The sequence below is a fragment of the Porites lutea genome, chromosome 14 (genome assembly GCF_958299795.1).
Source record: "Porites lutea chromosome 14, jaPorLute2.1, whole genome shotgun sequence".
Classification (NCBI taxonomy): Eukaryota; Metazoa; Cnidaria; class Anthozoa; order Scleractinia; family Poritidae; genus Porites; species Porites lutea.
Window position 1 is genome coordinate 1,148,998 of NC_133214.1, and position 23,253 is coordinate 1,172,250.

The 23,253-nt window shown below is 37.1% G+C and overlaps 1 protein-coding gene across 2 annotated transcripts; it reads right to left on the reverse strand.

Moving 5' to 3' along the window:
• Positions 1–6,062: 6,062 nt before the first annotated feature.
• On the reverse strand, positions 6,063–22,813 carry LOC140924136 (forkhead box protein N3-like). Of its 2 annotated transcripts, none has more exons than XM_073374157.1 (7): positions 22,323–22,813; positions 11,950–12,523; positions 11,318–11,475; positions 10,850–10,872; positions 10,546–10,635; positions 10,090–10,252; positions 6,063–9,506 (listed from the first exon to the last, which is right to left on the reverse strand). In XM_073374157.1, exons 2-7 carry the CDS (start codon positions 12,514–12,516, stop codon positions 9,101–9,103), a joined length of 1,407 nt encoding a protein of 468 aa, XP_073230258.1. In that variant the 5' UTR covers positions 12,517–12,523; positions 22,323–22,813; the 3' UTR covers positions 6,063–9,100. The 2 variants fall into 2 exon arrangements, with proteins under 2 accessions (XP_073230258.1, XP_073230259.1); XM_073374158.1 differs by having other exon boundaries at positions 11,318–11,463; positions 22,323–22,802.
• Between the last annotated feature and the right edge of the window lie 440 nt (positions 22,814–23,253).

Genomic DNA, 23,253 nt, shown 5'->3' on the forward strand with positions numbered 1-23,253 from the left:
TAACTTTCCAAGCCTTTTTTGCATATACCGGGTATAGTTCTTTCTCATTGTAGCTGATCAGATGTGTAAAATACTGCAATAAATTTACAGAATAGATGATATATTTGTGTTGAACTGCTTTTATCAATTATACTAGGTAAAATCAAATAGTCTTTCAATTTGTTTCCGCCTTATATTGGAACGTCACAAAACTAGCTACTTTGTTTCCGCTGTTTTTCCAGGCTTTTTTGTTTAAAAAATCCGTGTTGAAATATTCCTATCTTAACGAGCCGCGCGTTCTTTTGCTCGTTCGCTCGTTTTTGTTTTGTTTTGTTTTTTTGCTTAGCAAGGTTCATTGATCTGCTTGCCGTACGGTGATTGGTCAGATTTATGACTGTTCATTTGCCCTGCTGTCATAGGGCGATCCATTGGCCAGATTTGACGGTTGTTCAATTGCCCTGCTTGACGTACGGTGATTGGCCAGCTTTGATGACTGTTTGATAGACAACGCGTCCAGTCAGATTGTTTGGGGAGTAACGTCGCTGAGCCTTGTGATACGCTGAAAAATCCCCTGCCACCTTTTCAACCAATCAAAAGTGAAGCAAGGAAAAACTGTAACAATTTCAGATGAATTGCGACACATTTTTCCCGCGCTAGCTTGCGCTTGCTATCAGCTCCATGCATTCGCCTTCTGATAGGTTCTTATGTCTTCTCTCTGTATTTTGCTATCCTCAGTTTTCCAGCAAAAAATAAAAACGGTCTTTGCGACATTGCCATCACACATACAAGGTTAAGTATTGTATTTTATGAATTTCTGCTGTCAATCCTAAATACAAAACTCAGTAGTATGTAGAAGTATTTATAACGCATCTGAGTCTAAAATGGCGTCAGGTTGTAAATCTGTACTTCTCTTCTTTGAAAACTAACCATAACTCTTATGGGTTGTTCTAATTATTTAGGAAGAAAAAAAATCATCATTAATTCCTGATAATTTTGAAAATTATGGAGCAATTTGTTCTCATTTTGACTTGGCTATTCTGAGAAAATGAATGGTTTCGGAAATTAAACAAATGCCCCTAAAATCCTTTGTGGTCGTGGAAATAAAGGAGAAATAAAGGAAATACTTCTTTTTAAATGAAATAACCGGATACAAAAGCGAAAATGCAAATTTCATAGAAAAGTTTCACAATAGAGACGGTTCTTTTTTTTCACCGCCAGAGAGGTATTATCCAGCCTTCAAGAAATTACCCATCCAAAAGTAAAGATAATGCAGTTGAATATTGCTGATGCTGAATTTCATTTACTTGCTTTGTTTTTATTTTTTTGAAAGGGAATAGCGATTTTTCATTGGTTAAGCAGTAATATTACTTTGAGGGTTTATTGATTTACTGTTGGAAACGTCAGTACAAGCCGAGCACCAAACAAAAAATCTTGGTGTACGTCAGAGATCATTGTATCTTAAAAGCTGAATAGTTTCCGTTGTTTAGATCGATGTACATATTGTTCTACGCGATTGATGCAAATGTGTTAAGCTCAGTTCTAACCTATGTTCGCTGTTACATTTTACGTACAATTTTTCGAAAGATGCTTGGCCGCGACACCTGCGTTCTTAAGCTGAGAGGCTTATAAATCATGGCTCTTAGTTGCAAGTGAACAAGTAAAATCTTCGGTGGCGCTCATTAATTTTTGCCGACTTCTCGTCCACATTGAAGTTTCCAAGAAGCATAATGTTCTTCCACAAGGCTCCTCTGGCATTTATAATATTTTTTCTGGTGGCGGCCGGGATATTTTTCTGTTTTCTGGGTTATTTTTATTTGTGGATGTGTTGTCGGAAGCGATACCGCATGAAAGAGCAGCGAAGCCGAAAATCGACGACATCGGAAAATAAAACCAACGAAGAAAGATTTCACGATTTGACAAAGCCAGACAACGAAATTTGCCAGCCGGAAAAGGGAAAGAGACAATTTTATCCAATCGTATTTCACAACAAGACCCAAGAAACAGCTGAACTGAGGTTACTGTAAAAAGAGAAAAAAAGAAGAAACGAAGCTACGAAAAAGACAATGTGCGTGTTTACATTGACTGTTTTGATTTTCTGTCTCTAAAAGGTGAAGAAATAATTCAAGATACATGATTGTTGACTCAGAGCTGAGCTATTCAAATGAAGATAGTAAGCAAGAACATTTTATATTCTCACTTTCTCGAACAGTGAAGTTCCGTCGAAAAATGATTAAAATAGCGGTTCGAATTATCTTGTAATTTACTCTAAGACATGTTTTCCTTTCTTGTCACCGACTTTCCGGTTTTTGCATTATTGCTTTTTTGTTTGCGATCTATTTTTTCTTGTGAATTGGCAGGAGATGTGATAAAAAGAAGGGGAAATAATAGCGTATTTTCTATGTATACAGAACCGTAAACGCATCGCTAAAAAATAAAGTCTTTAATATCTCAACAAAATTACAGTTTTACGTTTAATAAAATTCGGTTGAGGTTTCTTTGGATAGATTTCGTCTAAGTTATAAAAGACTGTGGGGTTACAGGTTTTGGCAATGAATTACGTTTTGTGGTAGTTTTGTGATTACTAAATCAAAAACCAGAAATTCGATTTTCATTTTAGTCGGTGTTCTCAGAGATAAGTTTTATTCAATTTCTCTAACGGACAATCACGGTTTATCAACCATGGAGATTTCCTTAAACAAAGACGGTAAATAATTCTTCAGAAAGTTTATCGATAATGAAACATTTAAAAGAGTTCTTATACAAACATTAATCTCTATTTTTTTTTTTGACGTGTTTTTAAAAATACGACCACCTAAGCTGCATAATAAGGTCAACCGGTCTTAGCAAGCCTTTAGTTATTTCCTTTTTCACTGCTTTTAAAATTAAGAACTTTCTGCCTGCTCAGTTGTCTTGAACTTAGAAAGCGCGCGGGAGTGATAGTTCAATCTTGCACGGAATTCCGAGAGAGAATACCGATTAAGCATGCGGTAATGCAGATATGATTGTAGTGGCGGTGGGCGACAACGACTGACGGATTCAATTTTCAAATTATCCTTACAACATAATCGACGAGTGGCAGGTTCAGAACACAGGCCACAGGTCACAAGTGCAGTTTACTGCTCTATTGGTATCTATCTGAGATAAGCAGTTAGTTCGCTCTTAAGCTGAAACTATATTGCGGATTGTGAATAGGGCTAGGAGACACTTTTATGTGTATTTACCATGGCATGGGGACCTGTGCTCTGAACTTGCACTTGTGATCGGTGACCTGTGACATGCGTTTTGTACCTGCCGACCTACCAGTGTACTTGACCTGGTTTGACTGTAAGCAAAAAGTTCTGTCTTTTTGGTATTGCAAAAATGCACAAAATACATTTAAAAGGAAGGACATTCGATTTTCCCATATTTCACAAGTGAACATAATTTCCCCATCTCATCACTGATCTGAAAATTCTTGATGATCCTTTTTTTCCGCGATACACCATTTCCACAAAGACCATAATGCAGCTTGTTTAACAACCCCAAATTTTCATAATCATTGTCTTCGATTTCTCTCGGGAAGATTGTAAGACCTAGGAGAAATTGGAAAGAATGGTTTTGCAAAATTTGGGGGGTAAACAAGGTGAATTATGGTCTGTGCGAAAATGGTGAATGGCTGCCATTTTTCCCGCCATTTTGAATGAAGTCATGCATCCCAATATTATTTCATCCCTATACTTTTCATTTAGAACAAGAACGCTCTTAACATCGGTGTTTCGTCTCGCTTGCTTGGAGACTAGACAAGAAATGAGGAGATTAATTCTACATGAAAAAGGATTTACTGGCTAAAGGTTTTTCACTTCCTACTTGAATTTATCGACGGTACTTTTAGTATCGAATTCGACGATACTGTTTCTGAATTGATTTAGTGCGCGTGTTGGCGACGGCCGGAAATACGTCTACGGGCGCAGGCTATACGCGTGTTTTACGCGTGTATAATTATACGAAAATTCGAGGGATTCGAGAGAAATAACATCATTCTCAGAGATAAAAAACGTGATGAGAACATGGCGTGTCATTTCAATCGTCGCCGAAAATAAACCGCATGCTCATCACAAGACTCATTTGCATACAATGAAAGTTTACAACACTGACGATCGAAGTTTTGCTAATTGCGCTTTTTCTTTTTTTTCCGACCACTGAAGTGTTCACTTGTTACAATGTAATTAACGCTTTCAAGAAATAGAATTCGTGAACCGACCCCTTCCGGAAAAGCTCAAAAGGTTATCTTTTCTAAGCTTTCTTCGCAAAACATGCGTGGCTTCGGTCACACAACAATTCTTGTTCTCAGTTTCCACGGTCGCCGCTAGGAAAGCCTGGGACCACGGACGTCGTTTTGTGTACTAAATACAAAGAAAATAAAACGGCTTGCAGTTCTTGAAAACCTGCATAAGCAGCGAGACTAATAAAGAAACAACAAGAGAAGAAACTCCTTGGGTAAAAAGTTGGCTTTCCATCCTCAAAACTCTCTTTTTTCCGGTTTTTGCTCTCACGGCATCTATGTCTCTCTTGTATTGGAATCCCCTCGGGGAGCCATCCCCCTCCCCTCCGTACTACGGTGCGGATGTGAGTTCACATGCATGGACGTCCGAAGGTTTTTAAACTATACTTCAATAATCTCGACAATCTTTCTTGCGTTACATCTTAAGATATATATGATATATTTTTAGCTCGGTTAATTTTTAGACATGTTTTACGGCTCGGGACAATGAATACAACATCAATTGCAAGTAATACGCAAATTATAATGCATTTAAATGATTATATAATAGACACGAGAAAGGTTGTAATAGCGGTCTTAAGATTTTTCATCATTCACAGGGATCCTTACATCCTATTAGATTATGATAAAACTAAAAAGGATAAAAAATTTAACTCACTTTATCGACACCACCTCGCAGTTTGTTTGTAGCAGCCATTTTGAATTTCAAGTACTGGCGGTCAACTGGCGCGGGGTCTGGAACCAAGACGTTTACAGGAGGTTTGGAAGCCCAACAAAATTTTCGGAAGATCCGATCGCTCGCCGAGAATATTTGCCATGTTCTTAGAAATTCCAAAAAGATTTTTCTGTTTATATGTTTTTATATGTTTTCAAAGCAGTCGCCCATGTAACAATAACAACAGCAAAAAAAATATGTGTTTGAAATATGTGATGTTAAAACCTGGAGATTTTACAAAAAACCGATTGGCTCATTAAAAAGTACTTTTGCCACCCAGAACATTTGAAAGTTTACTAAATTTAACAAGCTCTTCTGGCTACTGAAGTCTCCAGTGGCGGATCCAGAGGAGGGGAGCGGTCATCCAGACTCTGAGATAGGGGGAGGGGTGGTCTCAAAAAAAAATTTTTTTCGGCCCTTCGGGCATCAGTTTGGCCAAAAAATATGAGGGGGGGGCCGGCCCCCCTGGATCCGCCACTGGTCTCGGTCCATGTTAAGGAATCCGAGACAGTCTTGGTTTTTGGATTTCACGCTGTGGATTCTGGATCCCAGATTCTTTGTCAGTGGAGCTTGCATCTGCATTCAACTCTTTAGCGGGATTTTTTTCTTTGAGCTGTACTCCGGATTCCAAAGCCCAGGATTCTGGATTCCGGATTCCACGAGCAAAAATTTCCCAGATTCCCCAGTCCAGGCCAGGTCCTTTAGAGGAGAAAATCTCACCACCAATTCTCGTTTGCAAGCATAATTCGTCGCGCGCAAACGTCACTTCCACATTTGCCATAATGCACCTAATTTGCCCCCCAAGATTTTGCATAACCTTTGTTTTTCATTTGTTCTGGGTATTACATCCATCCTAAGAGAAATTGAAAACAATGCTTGTGCAAAATTTTGGGGGGCAAATAAGGTGCATTATGGGACGCGTGGAATGGCTTATTGACACTATGTGCTCGGGTATTCTTTTTAATTGTACTGCCTTGGGAATTCATTTGTGAAAAACTTCACAACTTTACAATTTCAAAACGATACTTGGTAGTGAGATTTGCCCGTCTGTAACCTAAACATGCGTAAGGGCTATTCTCCAAGATGACATTACAACACCACGTAGAATTTCCTTTTTCTTTTTTCCTTTATTTACATTTTGAATTAACATGAACTTCACATTGATTGATACTATTGTATTTGGCTGCATATCAGCTAAGGGATCATCTGTTCTACTTCAACGTCAACAATACATATATTTAAAATTTTAAATTCGTGGTAATAAACTTTTGTTCTCATATAAAATACGAATGACTTACTGTATTATGTTTTTTTGTGTTTCACATTTACGTATGAGAAAATGACTGATTTCTATACGGTTCTAAAAGATTTTCTGATGAAATTACCAAAATAGACTCCAAAAATAATTCTCCAACTAAGAATTAATTAAGTGAATGAGCGGCCGAGAATTTAAAGCCCGAGAATTACAGTCGTCATCTTTACATCTTTAGGCATCATAAATATACATTAATCTTGAAACCGCTCAAGGATAAACCTACTGAATCCTTTAGCAGGCCTGGTGGTATTGGTCGTTAATTTTCGGAATGAAGACGAAGATTTAACGAACCGTTCGGAAATTCTGCACCAATCAGATACAACTTACAAATCTACCGAAAATGATCGGTTTCCCACCCAAACCTTAGGATGTTTGATGCAGTATTTTTGTCTCGAATTATTTTTCTAGCTCTTGTGTCCTTTCATTGAAACAAAGGCTGTCAAAGAAAGAGCTCAAAATAACGGATACCAAGCGTAAAAGGCTGTGGATGTCACAACTCTAGCAAAAGAACTCGCTTCACGTTGCCTTAACAGGATATTGTACGGAAAGAAATGTACGAAAACTGAGGATTAAAACTTGAGCAATATAAAAAAAGTTTAGGTTTAAACAAAATTTCCACTTTCACATTATTGATAACAGTGTTCAGAGCTCTTCCTATATAAACATAATTCCACAAATCACGTGAAATTTCTCGCAAGGTTATAACCTTTGCACTGTTGTCTGGATCAAACTAAAACCTCAAAATACCTACACAGACCTTCAAAAGATTTTTTAAAAAGCTGAAAAACACTACCGTCACGAATCAATATATCTTTCATTAAATAAGACTAGGATATTCCGGGTAAAGATTATTTACAGCCCAATCCCTGTAAAGAGAACCGGTTTGTCTTCGATATCCAAATTACAAAACTGACATTATTGTTGTTATGAGAAAGAAAATTCATATATATTTCAGTAGCCCTTATAAATTTCTCTTTTATATCTAATCTGAGAAAACAGTCACTGCTTTGCGCTGCAACTACGTTCCCTTGCCAGTACGGAAGGGGGGGGGGGGGGTGGGGGGAGGGCGATGAGGGAAAAATTCTTGAACTACAAAAATATCAGTTTGTATTGAAAAGGATTTTGACAAGCGAGATCAGATTACTTTCAACCAATCACGACAGCGCGTACTTTTGAATGGACCAATCTGAGCTCGAAGCAAATACGTACGGCCGACAATAGAGGCGGGAAAAATTCTGCGACCACGTTACGATTGTTATCGGCCTCCTGATTGGTTGAGAAAAAAGACCCATTTTAAAGCGAGTTATTCCTACTAACCATTAAGAAAAAAAATACTACGCTGAAAATCTGAAGCAGAAATTTGTACCTTGCCTTTTACGAGTGGCGATTCAAATAAGAAAAAGGGCCTCTAGAAAGCTCCTGTCTATTCAGAGGGTATTTTGCAGAGAACATAGTTAATCTTGATGCACCGTCTGTCTTCTCATATTATTACTTGCCATAACATAAATTTGGAAACAAATTTTTTAGCCCCCGAATATCATTTAAAATTAGATTATTTGGCTATCTCCCCCCAGCTATGACATATTTCCTACCCTAACGAAAAAATTTAAAAGCACTACCCAATAATAGCCTAGCTCCTGAGACATCTATTACTTTAATTTTAACTTATTTACCGTCCTTAATTCCAATATTATAAAATATTTTAATTTGGCTTTAAATTATTGTAAAACGACCGCTTTTTCATCCGCAAATAGCGCCAGGCATCCTGATTTTTCTTTCATCAACATTAAAAATTGATTAGTATATTGCGGCAAGGTGCATTTAAATTTTTAAATTAAAAGCACTGATTTTTTCTAGCCAAAACATACTGTCCAAATATAAAGTTCCCTGATGGTTGTACCATACCGTGTGTCCTGATTTCGGATTTCCTCTCTAACGCAAATGTCGTAGCTTTCATTAAAAGTAACATGTATCGCTTTCTTTAGTTCTTATTGATGATAACGAATTAAGAGCGAATTTTACTCGTCAGCAGAACTAAAAAGCAATGCACCGCATTTCCAGGTTGTCATGGTAACAAGGTAAGAAGCAAACATGGCATCAAAAATATTCAAAACGACGCCAAGGGCGAAATAACCAAGAAAAAAAATCCTATTTGCCACCATACTCATTATAACAAAAAGCAAGTCAAGCTCAGATGTTTGTGTAGTGACGAGGGGTGTAGGGACTAGGCGTCCCCATCTAATAGTCAAGGAAAAGCCTCATTTAGGACAGTTGCCCATTTTCTGTAGAATGTTTTAGGCTCTGGAAGAAATCACTAAATAGTTCAACCTGAATTTTAAAAAAAAATGAATTTTTGAAGTAATATATCAAACATGAGATGCAGTGTTTCATCACCAGATGAAACACCGAGAAGAGAGTTGAAAATACGACGCGCAGCGGAGTATTTTTGACGAACTTCGAGGTGTTTCATCTGGTGATGAAACACTGTGTCGAATGTTTGATATTTCTTCTCAAACAAAATCATTTTTGAAGGAGAAATTAAGGATGCAAATACTAAGCAGTGTTTCATCCGATTTCCAAACACTCATTAAACATTAATTTCCTTTGTATTTTCTTAATGAATTATTAATGAGTTTGAGAACAAGAACTGAAAAATGCATATTATCAAGACCCATATTAACTACCACCAGGTACCATGACAATAACATTGCTGATTCACCTTTCACAACACAAAACAGATTTTCGCCTATCAGCAAGATGGAACAAACCATTTCGGCACAGGAAGAAGGCCAGCTGACATGTTTTGGACAAGATGACTTCTTAATGAGTGCTAGCTAACCAGTGGAACAGGACTTGAAGAAGCAGAATTGGAGCTTTGTAATGGCATGACTGCTGAGTTAGCAAGTTCTAATAATGCGTCAGCACCTGCGATAGCGTTCATTTTCTCTGTTGTACTGTTATTACGCCCCCGTCTATGACGGGGTTGAGGTTTGTCCTTGCTTGAAACCTTTTTCTGTTCATTTTGGTCTTCAAGACCTTGGCCATAACCACTGTCACTCAATTCATCCTTGACAACTTTCTCCATTGTCTCATCAATTTCACTGTCTTCTTCATCAGAATCACCACCATGATCAAATTCAAACTCGCCATCAAGTGAGGAGTCTGGGGAGATATCCTTTCGCATTCTCACAGAATCAATTCTACTTAGAGATGAAGATAACATTGCTTTCTTGTTCCTGTAAAGCGAGTTAGAGAAGCCAGTTATTGTATCTGTATTGTACTAGTGTAGTGAATGTTTGTATGGTAACACCCATCTGCTGGGGGTAAATAATTATGATCTTGTTTGTAGCTAACTAAAATGAAAATGTTGTAAATGATGTTTTCGCAGAACTCCTTCAAACCTCTCACAGCCACATTACGACTGGTTTATGTCCTTCTAACTTTTTTATCTGTGGATGGAATCCTATGCTGTTACCATTCAAATAAAACTTTTTTAGCAGAACTTTTGCATGGTAATATTTATTTCTTGGGATTTTACAAAAACAAATTTGACTTTTTTGTGTGAATGTTTTCATAGGCCACTATTAGGAGCAAGAAGGGTTGACAACCTCAGACTGTCTTTAAACTCAGATAAAGTAGCAAGACCTTCATTAACTTCTTCCATGTCACACAACAGTAATGTGCACAGACAGTAAATACTCTTTTCTGGCCGCCACACTCTTTCCCAGATCAGGGGCATCCTATTTAACCATTAAATTGTTTTTGAAGCGTCCCTACCATTTGAGAGCCTGACACATGCTAGGCCTTCTCTACTCTTACCTTCCATGGGAATCTGTCAGCAGGGAAGAGGGTAACTTGTCTTTTGCCATGGAGACAGCTCCAGAAAAGGAGCCCCTGTGTCTGTAGTAAAACTCCTTGGCTCTCTTTAACAACTGATCTTCTTTATCAGTTTCAGAAGGAGGACAGGACTGGCAACGAACCACTGTAAATAAATATCAAAAGGTGTTAGGACTATTTTAAAGGTGTTAACCCTTTAAGCCCCAATATCCACAAACAAATTCTCCAAACTGATCTCTATACATCTCCTTACAGAATTAGTTGGGAGAAATTGATAAAAGATCAAAGATTTTTCTCTTTGTGATCATTTGATTAATTCTCATAGATGTTGGACTTGACAATCTATGGATATTGTTAGGAGAAAATTGATGTTGGTCAGTATTGGGACTTAAAGGGTTTAAGAATAGAAAGAGAAATCCACTGACAAAAACCACTTACTTTCAGCAACACGCAATTCTGGGGGTGTGCTTATCATACAAATTGTTGCAACTGCTTCTGCTTCTGCATCGGGATCAACTTCAATTTTCCCTACAATTGTGGTAATAATCCAATGATTAGTGTTGTGTTGAAAGGTGCCAGCAGATGGTCTGTGGCCAGGTTGTGAGGGAGACCTCTCAACTGCTTAGACTGCTACCCTTCTTCACTTGCCACCCATACAGCACCTACCCTCCATACTTCAGTTGGATTGACTCTTAGAGTTTAATTAGAGTAAAAGTTAAAGATATTAAATCATGTTTCTTACCAATGCTGTTTCCTAGGGTACTGCTGAAGAGAGAAGAGAAAAAAAATTAGTTTCTCAATGTTCAAGAATAACACTAAAATAAATTTCAATTTTAAGACTTTGTAAGGATTAGTTTTTATGGGTTATTGATCCATTCTTGAGGTTATAGAGTCAAGTTTTCAATGCTTTAAATTTAATACAGCACATGCACGATGAAAATGATGAGAATGTCCATTACATTTCTATTCCAACAGGATGACTGGGGTCGCAGGGTCATGGCTGAGTGGTTAGAGCCAAGTTCAAGTCCTAAGTCATGCTTGAATAAAATAGCCAACTGGTTTGCCTGCTGGTGACAGTTGAGATTTTTACCCTGGTTATGATGCATTACATTCTTTGTTTCATTGCTTTTTTCGGCCCCATTAACCTTCATGCTACACACACTAATGAGGGGTAAAGAGGGAGATTTATTTATGCTTTTATCAACTCTACCTGTCTGAGGAATGATTTTTTGGTGATGGTGGTGGCGTCGTTAACAGGTTATGATACGGGTGAAAAGCAGGCGTCTTTTTTAGTGCTTGGAGCAAGTTGGGCCTGTATTCAGGATCTACTGTCCACAAAGATCCTTTGCCAACATTCTGTGGAAAAAACTACTGGTGGGTTAGAATAACTCAAGCTATGAGACTTCTTGGGCAAAGATTCATTGAAGCATTATTGTCATACTGTCAAGACAATGTGGTTAAAATAATAATTATTATCTCGCAGTCTAAATATATGTTAACCACTTCAAAGCCATCTGATAGAGAGCGAAAGCTGCTGAGATGTACTTCCCTATGGTACTGTTTATTGTGCTGTAAAAGGTGGTTCCAACTTTTGAGTCTGTGGATGAAATCCTATGGTGTGACCATTCAAATGAAAGCTACTGAGCAGTCCTTTCCTGTGGTACTGTTTATTGTGCTGTACGGGGTGGTACTAAGGTTCATTCTGTAGATGAAATCTTTAAGAACCCCCAGCTTCTGAAAACTACCTTTTGATTCTGCAGATGAAATCCTTTACTTACTGCTGGCATTATTCCAGTTCATATTTAAGAAGATCAAAGATGTAAATAAAATGTCCTTCCTCACCTGTCCTTTATCCTTGTCTACTTTCTTAAAACATTTGTTGAGGGAAAGGTTGTGTCGAACAGAGTTTTTCCAACCAAGTCTTGCATCACGGAAATATGGAAAATGTTCCATTATCCAGTTGTAAATGTCTTTAACAGGCAATTTCTTCATAGGAGCCTCCTCAATAGCCATAAAAATGAGCGACGAAAAAGAATATGGAGGCTTTGATGGACTCTTGCGTTTGTTAGCTAACGAGTCCGGGGAAAAGGGTCCTTTGGACTGTGCCCCTCTGGGAGGGGTCTCAAAAATGTCCCCATTTATGTCCGCTGTAGGGGAAACAGGAGGTACAGTTGCAGACACATCAAAGTCTTTCAAAATATCATTGCTCTGTAACCAGTTGAGGCTGGTCAAGTCATCATCAGGCTCTCCTTTCTCTGTTGTAATGGCACCAAAACAACTAGAACTTAAACTGAATTTTGCGCCCTTGTCAAGTGAGTTTTTAAAGCCTGAAGCACCAACTGATCTACTCAGATATGGCTTTGGATGTAGCTTTAGTTTATCCAGGTCTGGCTTTCGTATAGGCGGCATTGTTAATCTGCAAAGAAAAAACAAGATACTAATTATTAAAGATCAAGAAATATGTTGCCCTTTAAGCACAGCTGTTTGGTGCTTGTAAAATTGCCCAGGATTGCTGAACTAAGACTTGTTACACACAATCTACATCGTTTATTAGCAACACAGAGAGATGTAGATGACTCCACATGTATCATTTACACGACCCCGAGTAGGTGGATAGCACCTATAACATCTTGGTTGCAACAAATTTTCATCTGATTTACAGAGAGATTCTGAAGAATCTTTTGAGTTTCTAGAGTCTTTAACCTTCTGCTGAAAGTCTCAGGTTTCCACATAAGCATCCCAGTGTCTCAGCAAGTCTCCAATCATTTGTCTCAACCCGCACACAACAGTAATATTACACACTAGGGGTAACTTCATGTAAAGTATTCAATTGCAAGAAATCTTTCAAATCATAAGCCAGAACAACAGGCCAAGTTTCCATTCACCTTCAACGGATATCATGTATAGAAATTAACTATACAAGAAATAAAACAAAAAGGATGAGAACTATGCTGAAAATATTTCTGATACATCATAAATAATAAACACATTTTTGAGGGTTTAGTCATTGCAGATATTTCTAGATCTTTGGCAAAGAAAAAATTTTTAATGATCTTTCAAGGTACATGTCATTTTTATTAAAAAAATAATATATTGTGTTGCAGTAAAAAGGGCAACTTTCTGTGAAAAAATGACTATTATGTCAGTGTAGTAAAGCTAAAACATTTTAGCCACTAAAAAATTTGCATAACCAAAAAACAGATCTTAAAATTTAACCCTGACAATCAATGAACCTAGTGGACATGCCTCAGGTCACAGTATTTCTTGCTACATATGTCAATTTTTTTGACAAGTGTAAGCTTTTCAAGCCAAAAAAATGCTCACTTTCCAGGAGAAAACTGCCAAAGCTACAGATATCCTTCAATATTGCAAAAACTATATGCTGATAAATGCCAAGGCAGTGAATTTTTCGGTTTTTACAATACATACAAGCCAAAATTACGTTTCTTAGCAACTAAAATTCTGGACTGGTAAGTGTTCACATTTTATTGATCTTTGTGCCATTGCCTCTTTCATTCATTTAACTCATTGTACCTTTAATTACCTTAATGCAGTGAAAGTTCAATACAAAAAAATTTATGATGAAATCCTGGTATAAAAAAGGAAATTCTTTGTTTCAATTACCAGAACCAGATAAAACACAGCTATAACAAACAAATATACATGTATATCCAGTTCATCGTCACTTAATTCTTACATTGGGATCAAAATGAAGCAGTGGTTTTATTGGAGAAATCTGGCAGTACAGAGATAAGCTAAGCTTGCTTCATCATGATTTTCAACTACTGCAGTCAAATGTCTCCAGTTGCTGTGCGGCATGTTTGTGTTTTTGTGACACCCTTTTGCATAACTCATCAATTAATTCCAAATGATGACATCATTGGAATGTCTCTAATGCCAAGTGGACCACCGTCTTTTGTGTGTGGTGCCCAAACTTTAATGTAAGTCGTTTTCTTTCATACCAGGGGCTCGAAAGAGACCTTGGAACCAGTTCCGGGACTTGAAAGAGGCCTGGGAACCAGTTCTGGGACTGGTAGAGACCTGGGAACTAGTGCAGGGGCTCAAAAGAGGCCTTGGAACCAGTTCTGGGACTCAAGAGGCCTGAAAGTACTTTTTCAACTCACTTCTAGTTCTTGAGCGTCACACTTCCGGTCATGACATGACCTCGTGTAACAAATCAAAATCTAACCTGAAAACTACAACCTGGAATTCTTTCCTTAGTTCTATTACTTTTGTTTCCCACAAGAGAAGCATGCTCATAGAAGCCAGGAGAAATTCCGAGCCTCTGGCCATTGGTGACAGCTCTGTTGTAGACGAGCAGCCATTTGAAGAGGTCCAATGGTATTCACCACAATCTACCACCCCTTACCCTGGCTGGCAACAACTTGACTTGATGCAAATACTGTCAGGTTGTTGTGAGTTGAAAAAGCACAGCATACATTCCCTGATATCAACTAATGACTTACGTGACGTGTGGTTCTATACAAGAAACATCATAAGGAATGAATGAGGCAATCTAGGTCAACACAACTGCACTATGACCTCATCTCCTGCACAATCGTTTTAACATCTGTTTTTGCAAGCAGTATTAACATCATTTTACCTTGCTGCAAAAGTCATGAGAAGTTCTTTCTTTCCCCTTCTCAGCTGAAATAATGTTTATATTTATTTCAAATAAACCATGCAAAGGTAATTTTCCCTGAATCAAGTTACATTTGATAATTGACATTTAAAGCAGAAAAACAACAAGAAAATAGTATTAAGTTTCAAGTCACGATTTTTGCGGAACAAAACTTTCCTAATGCCTAACAACCCAATGGAATGAGCACACTATTTGACCAAAAGGCACTTTAAACGAGTGAATTAAAAAAAGAATCATGTTTTTCAGCATTTACAGTATAAAATTTGAAATTTTTTTTTTCAACTTTGGCTTCATCCATGACTAAAAGTAAAAGACTTCATTTTCCTGCAAGCATGCAGATGATAAAAAAAGCAACAAAGTGACAATAAACAGCGAAATTGCAGACTGCATTTTGAAGTAAGATCTACACTCTGTAAGTGACAGGACAACAGTGGAGAAGTTATTTAATCTTAAGGTGATACAATAAATCCTGTCACTGTGCTTAAACCTTAGAGGCTGCTTTTGTTTAGTATACAAAAACTACCCTCTGGAATCAAAAGCTAAGCACTTAAGACATATGGAAATACGATTAGGCAAATTAGCTATTTTTGTAATTAATACCCCTTATCCGCTATTTTAAGTCCAGTTGATCTTGTTTGTTAACAAGATAGAATTTCACTGGAGAATGCAAAGCAAAAATCTTATTGTGGAGTCTAGTCCATTGTTTCTGAATATCCTGGAAACATGATAAATTTTTGTGCAAAACAAATTAAACAGTTATTCAAGACTGCATCCATTTTGAACTGAGGTCAACTAATTCATTTCACAGCAAGATGCCATCAGAGAGCTATTAATATTGTCCATCCTGTCAAAGTAAGCATTTAGTCATGCAATAAGAATCAACAGTAATAGCATTTGCATGTCTTTGAGTGCCACGCATAAAGGCCGACTTTTTGAGCAAGTTTGCATCTTGCACAGTGCTCTGTCATAAAGTCTGTTTATCATAGCTTTCACAAAACTTGCAGTTACTTTTCAGATTACAGTGTGGTATTAAAGGTCAATTTGAATGGGTTAATATTCTTATTTCACAGTTAGAATTAAGTACCCTTACTGTTTTCCTCTCCATTTCAGAATGATTCATCGTTTTTCATTTTTTCTTCCATTCTTTTGCATCTACAGCGTTTTAGTCACAGATAACTCTTATCCATTGACGCTATTATTATCACTGCTTTCCTCCCTGACACTTATGACCAGCTTGTGCTGCTCCAACATTTGAATTATCAAACATAAAACATTTTACAACAAAAAAATGTTCTAGAAAAATCTTGCTTTATGTGGGTATTGTTAACCAGAAAATACAGGATGTGGCCTCGGGGCTGCAGTGAACATAATTAACTGCCAAGAACTTTTCAGTGAAATTAAGTTTCTTAATTCATATTTTTCTCAAACTCCCTTTTTGACTTACTGTTACTGAATTTAATATTGCCAAGAAATTATGAACCTTTATTAAATGAACCAAGATCCACAGGAAAAGCAGAATTGACTGCTTTGTTTTTGGAGACACCGACTGTTGATAATTTGCACAGTTAAGTAAATAAAGTGGTCTTAGTTAAAACCATAATTCTAGAAACTCAACTCAAACACACACACAAAATAATAATCAGGGCTGTCAATAAGGGCCGGTAGCGGGCAAAAACCGCCGGCTAGTTAGCCACCCTTACCTGGCTACTTTCATCTCCTACCATAACTGCTAACAAGAAATAAGCACTATCAAATAAAATCGTAAAGCATCTGTTTGCCAGTTTTGAATCACATTGAAGGTATATTTGACAGGTTTAGATCTGTGAAACGTTCGAACCGTGCGCTGTTAATGTGGAACGCCTGGGACATTTTGACGACATTGTTCCCTGTCTTGGGTGTATTCTCGATGCAACATAACAACGCGGTTGAAATACCTCTTGAAAACCCATGGAAACGGCATTTCTGAGACTCTAAATATTTCAAAATGTCCCCAAATGCCTCGGCCCTAGGAAACTTGTGCCTTTGGTGCTAGTTCCAACGCCGCCTACTATTCATTACCAGCCTGAAATGTGGGGTGAAGCTCAGATTTTAAACATGCATCATAAAACATTTAACTAAAACATTTGTCCTGGATGTTGAGTAAACAGAATTAACTCTAACAAGATGGTTGCTGTAATTCAAGCTGGCTCACAGATTTGACGGTACAACTTTCAATCTTCAAAACCTGCACTTCCTCACAAAAGTGCAAGAATTACAAGAACCAATCCATGTGTGCAAAAAAATAATACTAATAATTTACAGGCTCATGTATAAAATGCATTTTTGATTGGACCTAAATTGCAACATTTTTAAGTTTGAAGTACGCTAATTTTTCTGGATAAATAATTGAACTGTCAGAAAAAAATGTACTGGACAAATAAGTCGAAAGAAAAGGACAAATACTAGACAATAATATGCTAGTTGCTAAGATACAATAACAAACAGTAATATAAACCAAATAAAAAAGCGTCAGGTGCAATCAAACAAAAGAAACTGTTGCTCAAAATAAAAATGTTGTGCATTGTTCCATTAACACGACTGTGACAAGTACAGCAAGGCTAGACATTAAAACTCAACTCTTTCAGTCTCGCAATGATTAATAAAATTAGAAACATGATCACAATATGACTTTCACATTAAGCCTGCCACTCCTGACTCCTCCATAATTTTTGCATGATTAAATTAGTTTTTCAAAATTTTTACAAATTTTAATGCAATTGGATGTTTCTAGAAAGAATTTTGAGCACTACCAAGAACTGATTACAGTAAAAAAAATTCTATGAATTTATGGCAGCCATATTCCCTAGCAACATCATCTGAAGCGTAAACAATATCCTTTGTTCAAGACAGTAATTTTCATTTCTTTAATTGCTTTTAAATTTTTATACCAAGTTTACAATAGAAAGGAGAAATTGCATGATTTAAAATGCATACTCTAATAATTAATCTTGTTGCCTTTAACTTTTCCCTTTTCATTTTTTAACTTTCATTTTTCAGTCAGCTTCAGTACCTGGTACATCCTTTCAAGGCATAACAGTTTTTTTTTTAAAAAAATCAAAGTTCATGATCATCATTTTATTAATTTTTCCACATTGGAAATTGAATTATATTGAAATTGAGACCGCAAAAATTAGAGGCTACTGTGCACTTTTCAAAAGCTCCAAATGTTTATTCAGAGCATATTATAAATTTACACTTCACCTCTCTAAGCAACCCTCTGCATGCCAAAGAAAAATTATATATATATACAGTTCTTAGCAGGTGTACCCTTGCAAATCAGGAGACACAACACTTTAAATCTGACCAAAAATATATATTACTGGTGAAGTTGTGACCCTTTCAGTCCCAATAGTGACTAACGCCAATTTTCTCTTAATGATATCCATACAATGTCAAGCGATTAGGTTATGAGAATTAATAAAATGATCACTTAAGGGAAAATTCCTTGATCTTTTATCAAATTCTTTCAACTTATTCTTGAAAGAAATGTATAGAGATTAGTTTGGAGAATTTGTATGTGGATATTGGGGCTTAAAGGGTTAAGGAAGCTCAGGATGATCACACAAGGACATGGCGTTGATGATGATGGAAAAGCAGCAAAGTTCAAACAGGGAAGAACTGAGGGCAAAAGAAAAACACAAAAAACAGGGTCTTGAAATTTTTTTTGGCAAGTCAAGATGTTTTGCCATTGTTGATCAACTTCTTAATATTTCTCTTAGCTTGTTCCATGCTCTCAGGTTTAGTAAGGATGTTGCAAAAAGCAAGGTCAAAGTGAAATAAGATTTGCCAGACCTGGGAAAACGGGGTGGTTGCATGAAAAAAAAAGAGAGCTTCTCTCTCTCCCAGGGTCCTGTGCATTTTTGAAAATAAATAGTGACCAACCGCAATTTTCTCCTAACGATATCGATACATTATCATGAGATGAGGTTATGAGAATTAATAAAATGATCACCTAAGAGAAAATACTTTGATCTTTTATCAAATTCTCTTGACTAATTCTTAAAAGAAATGTATGGAGATCAGTTTGGAGAATTTGTATGTGGATATTGGGGCTTGAAGGGCTAACTAGCTTGGAGCCTTGAGCAGGCTATATTACTATCAATTCTGAATCTTACAGCTGTTGATTTGACCACTTGTATGCGAGGGCTGTGATTTAGCAGGAGTCAGTGACCCCTGGCCCCTTACATAGCCTGCGAAAACAGCCCTTTCTCCTTGCTTTTTACTGCTGGGGACATTTCACCGAGAGGAACGTCTGCGTCTCAGTGGCAGAAATTCCATACTGATGATATAAATCAATGTTCACATGATTAAAACTGGAAGTCATGGGGCTGAAAATTTGTTCAATTTTACATTTTTCAAGGTCGATTTTGATAAAGTGTTGTGTTTCGCATTTACATTTGACCTTTGTGGCCTTTTTTGCCTTTTGTCTGTAACTCGTAAACAATAGCTAAAACAATGTAACTACTCTGTCGACCAATCAGTACTTCTAAGCAGATTCCAGACAGACTTTACGACATCAGTATGAAATTTCTGTCACTGAGTCGCAGACATTCTTCCTTGCAAAACATCCCCAGCGGTGAGGAGCGAGGGGAAACGGCTGTTTCCGCAGGCTATCCCTTACGCTGCTCTTGGGTGACTGGAAAAACTATTTTCATAAAAATCATTATTTTGCTGGGGACCCTTGATTTCACAGGTGCAGAGCAATGGGCTCTCCATGATTTTTCTCACAGTTCAGCCTTGATTGTTACAGGACAAATTAAGTTTTGTTGAAAAAGATTTTACTCTTCCTGGAGGTTAAATGATTTGGTCTCCTTACTCTAAAATGCAATATTTCATTATTTTGCAATGACTCACACTTGGAGTTTTAAATTTGGAACAAAACATGATGAATGGAGCTCAAGGATTAAGAGTTAATTATTATTGTGGGTTTTACTATTTAACTTCCGCACAGAGCGTCAACTCACAAAATTGTCTGAAAACTGTTGGATACTGATCATGGATGTATTTTTCTCAGCATATGGATACTCAGTAACCCCCTGTTTATCGCAGCTGTTTATAACCATGACAACGGTATCAGTAACTAAAACAACATCGTGCAAAATTTAAATAAAAAGTCCAATTCTGCTTGCTGCCTTTATTCATTTCAAACAAATGACCAAAATTTGCATTGAAATTTTTCCAGAAGCATGTTTACAAAATACATGACATCACTACGATAAAAAAGATTAAAATGAAATTAACCAGAAATTTTCACCACTTATCTGATGTTATCCTCTTGGACAAATTCCTTTTAGCAAAATGATTAAAACTGTGTTTCCATAAAAAAGAACGTAGTTTCAAAATATCAGTGAGAAAAATGAATTAACTGGAGTATCTTTTCAACCCCTTTTTTTGCCCAAACATATCTCAGATTTCAAAATGTAATATCTGGACTATTTTCACCCATGAATGTCAACAAAAAGAAATGTGTTGAGCAAAAATATAATTTGATCTCGCAGCAAATATTTTTTGTTCAAAATAATTAGTACTTTGCTTTTAAACTAATTTTGTTGCTTAATTCGGATTGGTTGTCTCATTAAATGTAGATAAATTGGCTCGAATTCTTTCATGTTTTCTTACAAAATGTGTTTTCGTTTTTTTTTCCAAACGAAAATCAAGTTTTATTTTTTCGCGAGTATGTTGACGCAGTCAATAAAATCGAAAGCTAAGTTTACTGATCGCTTCAGGATATTCTTGTTGGAAATAAAAATGCTAAACTATTCATGAATGCAAAAATCGTTTCACAATATGGAATCGATTAAGTTTTATCATCTGCACATATGGAAACTGTCGCGTACGTAGCAACTTAAAAATCGCGTTCAAAATAAAGTGCACGCCTAGCCGTGTTACAAAGCTTGATGTAAATTTGTTTTTCAAACAAAAGTCTTCTGCAATGCTTATACAGGTCAGGAATTTAATCTGTTTTCTCGAGGTTCCAAAAAAAAAAACGAATAAATGGAAACTTAGAGGGAAATAGCAAGGGGCGGTTATTTTACTCACGGAGCATGCTGATTCAAGACATAAAACGTCCATCGCACGCACGCAAAGCGAAAACGCGAAAAAATGGTGCCTTTCTCCACGGAAACAAAGAAAGTACGCTGAGTGTTTTGAAACCAAATTGATTGATCGATATTGTTTCAGGCCTTTTCAAAATCTATTCAAAACAATGGGTTTATCCACAAGCTACATGTATCTAGAAATTAAGAAACACACCACGGTAGATTGAATTACAAAAACATTGACGAAAGCGAAGGAAGGTGCTGTGCCCGCAGATGTGCGACAGGACCCAAAGCATATGAGCAGTGTTTGTAGCTTTCCGATGCAGACGAAGGAACGCATATTTTGACACTTTGAAAATCAGTCACCTTCCAACACATACTGACTGAAAAACACGTTCATGATTTATTAATCGCTATTAAATATTCTTTTTACTTTTTGAGAGGGAACAAAACACCGAGACCTTAAGTGAAGAAGTTACAAGTCAACTATAGAACTTAAACTTCATTCTGACTTTTTGGGGTGGGAGAAAACATAAAAAGGTATAAATCAAAGTTTCAAAACACATGGCGTCAAAAACGTTCGTACCTGCCGTTATGGCTCAAACACCCTATCGCCATGCGGCCGGTTTAATAATATATTGAAATTTTACGATCTGCAAGACAATGGCTGGACAAAAAAAATAGCCTGAAAATAGCGGAGGTCTTCCGAAATCGCTGCAAATTACTCTTTCGCAGAGTTGAAAGAGACCAGGCCAAGTGAAGGAAAGTTTACAAATAAATCCGCTCGAATGATTCTTTTGATATAGCATAAGCAATTCCAACAGAATCACTCGCGCATCGACAATAGATGCATACAATTTGTGATATCCGAAAAGAATAAAGTCGAGTCCCAAAGGAGATCTTTACCACTTCCTTCACAAGAATTAAACGCGACACGAGTCAAATAAAGCAAAATAATTGTCGTTTTGTCAGATCGAACACAGGAAGAATCGGGCTAACGAAACTGAAATACAGTCCAAGCGAATTTTTTCGCATAGCAATATTCTTTGAGTCGAGAAAGATCGCGCAATGTGCTTGCAAAACACACGTGTTAGTAAGAGATACTCACTACAAATAGTACTCACATTTTGACATGACTTTCATGTTAATCAGAATTTATCAGAGTTTAGTGTTTGACTTTCAAAAGGCTCTGATGCTCTCCATCGATAACTAGCAGTGAATCGAATCAGCCATGCCATTGAAACATGGAGGCCACAATAAGAAAACACACTGCGTGTTGTTTTCACTATACGTTTGCAAAGTTCTTTCATTGCACGCTGTCTTACAAACAAATTTCACTATAAGCATTCAGTGTTATAATCTTGACGCTGAATTTTGACTTGCAGGATGAACTACCGGCGTACGTTCTCAGAGAATTCTCTTACTTTGCGCAACGTGGCTGTGGAGATATCGTAAAGTTATAAAGATCATATGACAATAATAGCCAAAATGCTTACCTCAAATCGCCTGGTTATCTTTCTCAGTTCATCCTCGAGACCTTCTGATATTTCTTTACCTTCGTGATGCTGCAGAATAGTTCTAAGACAGGCCACATAAACAACAGTGAGTTAAAACTACAACAACACATGAGCAATAAGGTTCGTTTCGAACAACGTTCGGAGAATGACGACATCGCAAAATTTATAGACATTTTCGAAAATTTACCTCGCTAGAACCTCGTGACACGAAAATTAAAAGCTTTTTCTAAAAGCTTTTCCAAGAGAGTTTCCGTAATAGTTCCACGAGGCACAGTAGATCCGGCCAAACTATCTCACATTGGTAGCAAAGGGAAATGATTCGATGAAGGTGAGAGCATTGGAGCAGGAGGGCTGGTAACCGAGGTAACGTCAAGCCATAAGCATGTTGCTATAGGGACAAGCGTCCGAACCCCTTCGCCGCCAAATTGGAGTTTCGTTTTAGGCGATATTATTCCACTTTTTACCACTAATTTATACTGGCCAATGTACTGTCAAAAGCTAATATTTTGTTTTCGCTTCTAATTTCAAAGTCTTGCATTCTAAATGGCTAATAAAGCATTCGTTGCGACAGAAAAAAAAGTCAGACGATTGCAGCTCAACCGTTCAACTGTGTCTTTTTGAAGAGGTTCCGTTGGACAGAAAGGCGCGCTTGTGAGGTTTATATTTAGGCAAAACAAAACAAATCACTGTTGCTCAAAATACCACCTCTGGCGTTTAAAAGCTAAATGACAATGACACGTACCGCCAAACTGCTTCATAATGTTTTTTAATATATTTTTTCGCTCCCCTATAGCTTCGTTTGAAGTCAGATCACGCGCGTAGAATTAAGGCTGATTAAAAATCAAACAGAGGTGAAACTTGTTTTAAATTTCAAACAAAATTCTTGATTTAGTTGTGGCTTGATAAATAC

Excerpts from the sequence above, each read along its gene's own strand:
- LOC140924136 (XM_073374157.1), bottom strand. The coding sequence starts at position 12,516 with ATGCCGCCTATACGAAAGCCAGACCTGGATAAACTAAAGCTACATCCA. Across the intron at positions 10,873-11,317 it reads AAAAATCATTCCTCAGACAG|CAGTACCCTAGGAAACAGCA; the intron begins GTAGAGTTGATA and ends TTCTCTCTTCAG. Across the intron at positions 10,253-10,545 it reads AGAATTGCGTGTTGCTGAAA|TGGTTCGTTGCCAGTCCTGT; the intron begins GTAAGTGGTTTT and ends ATTTATTTACAG.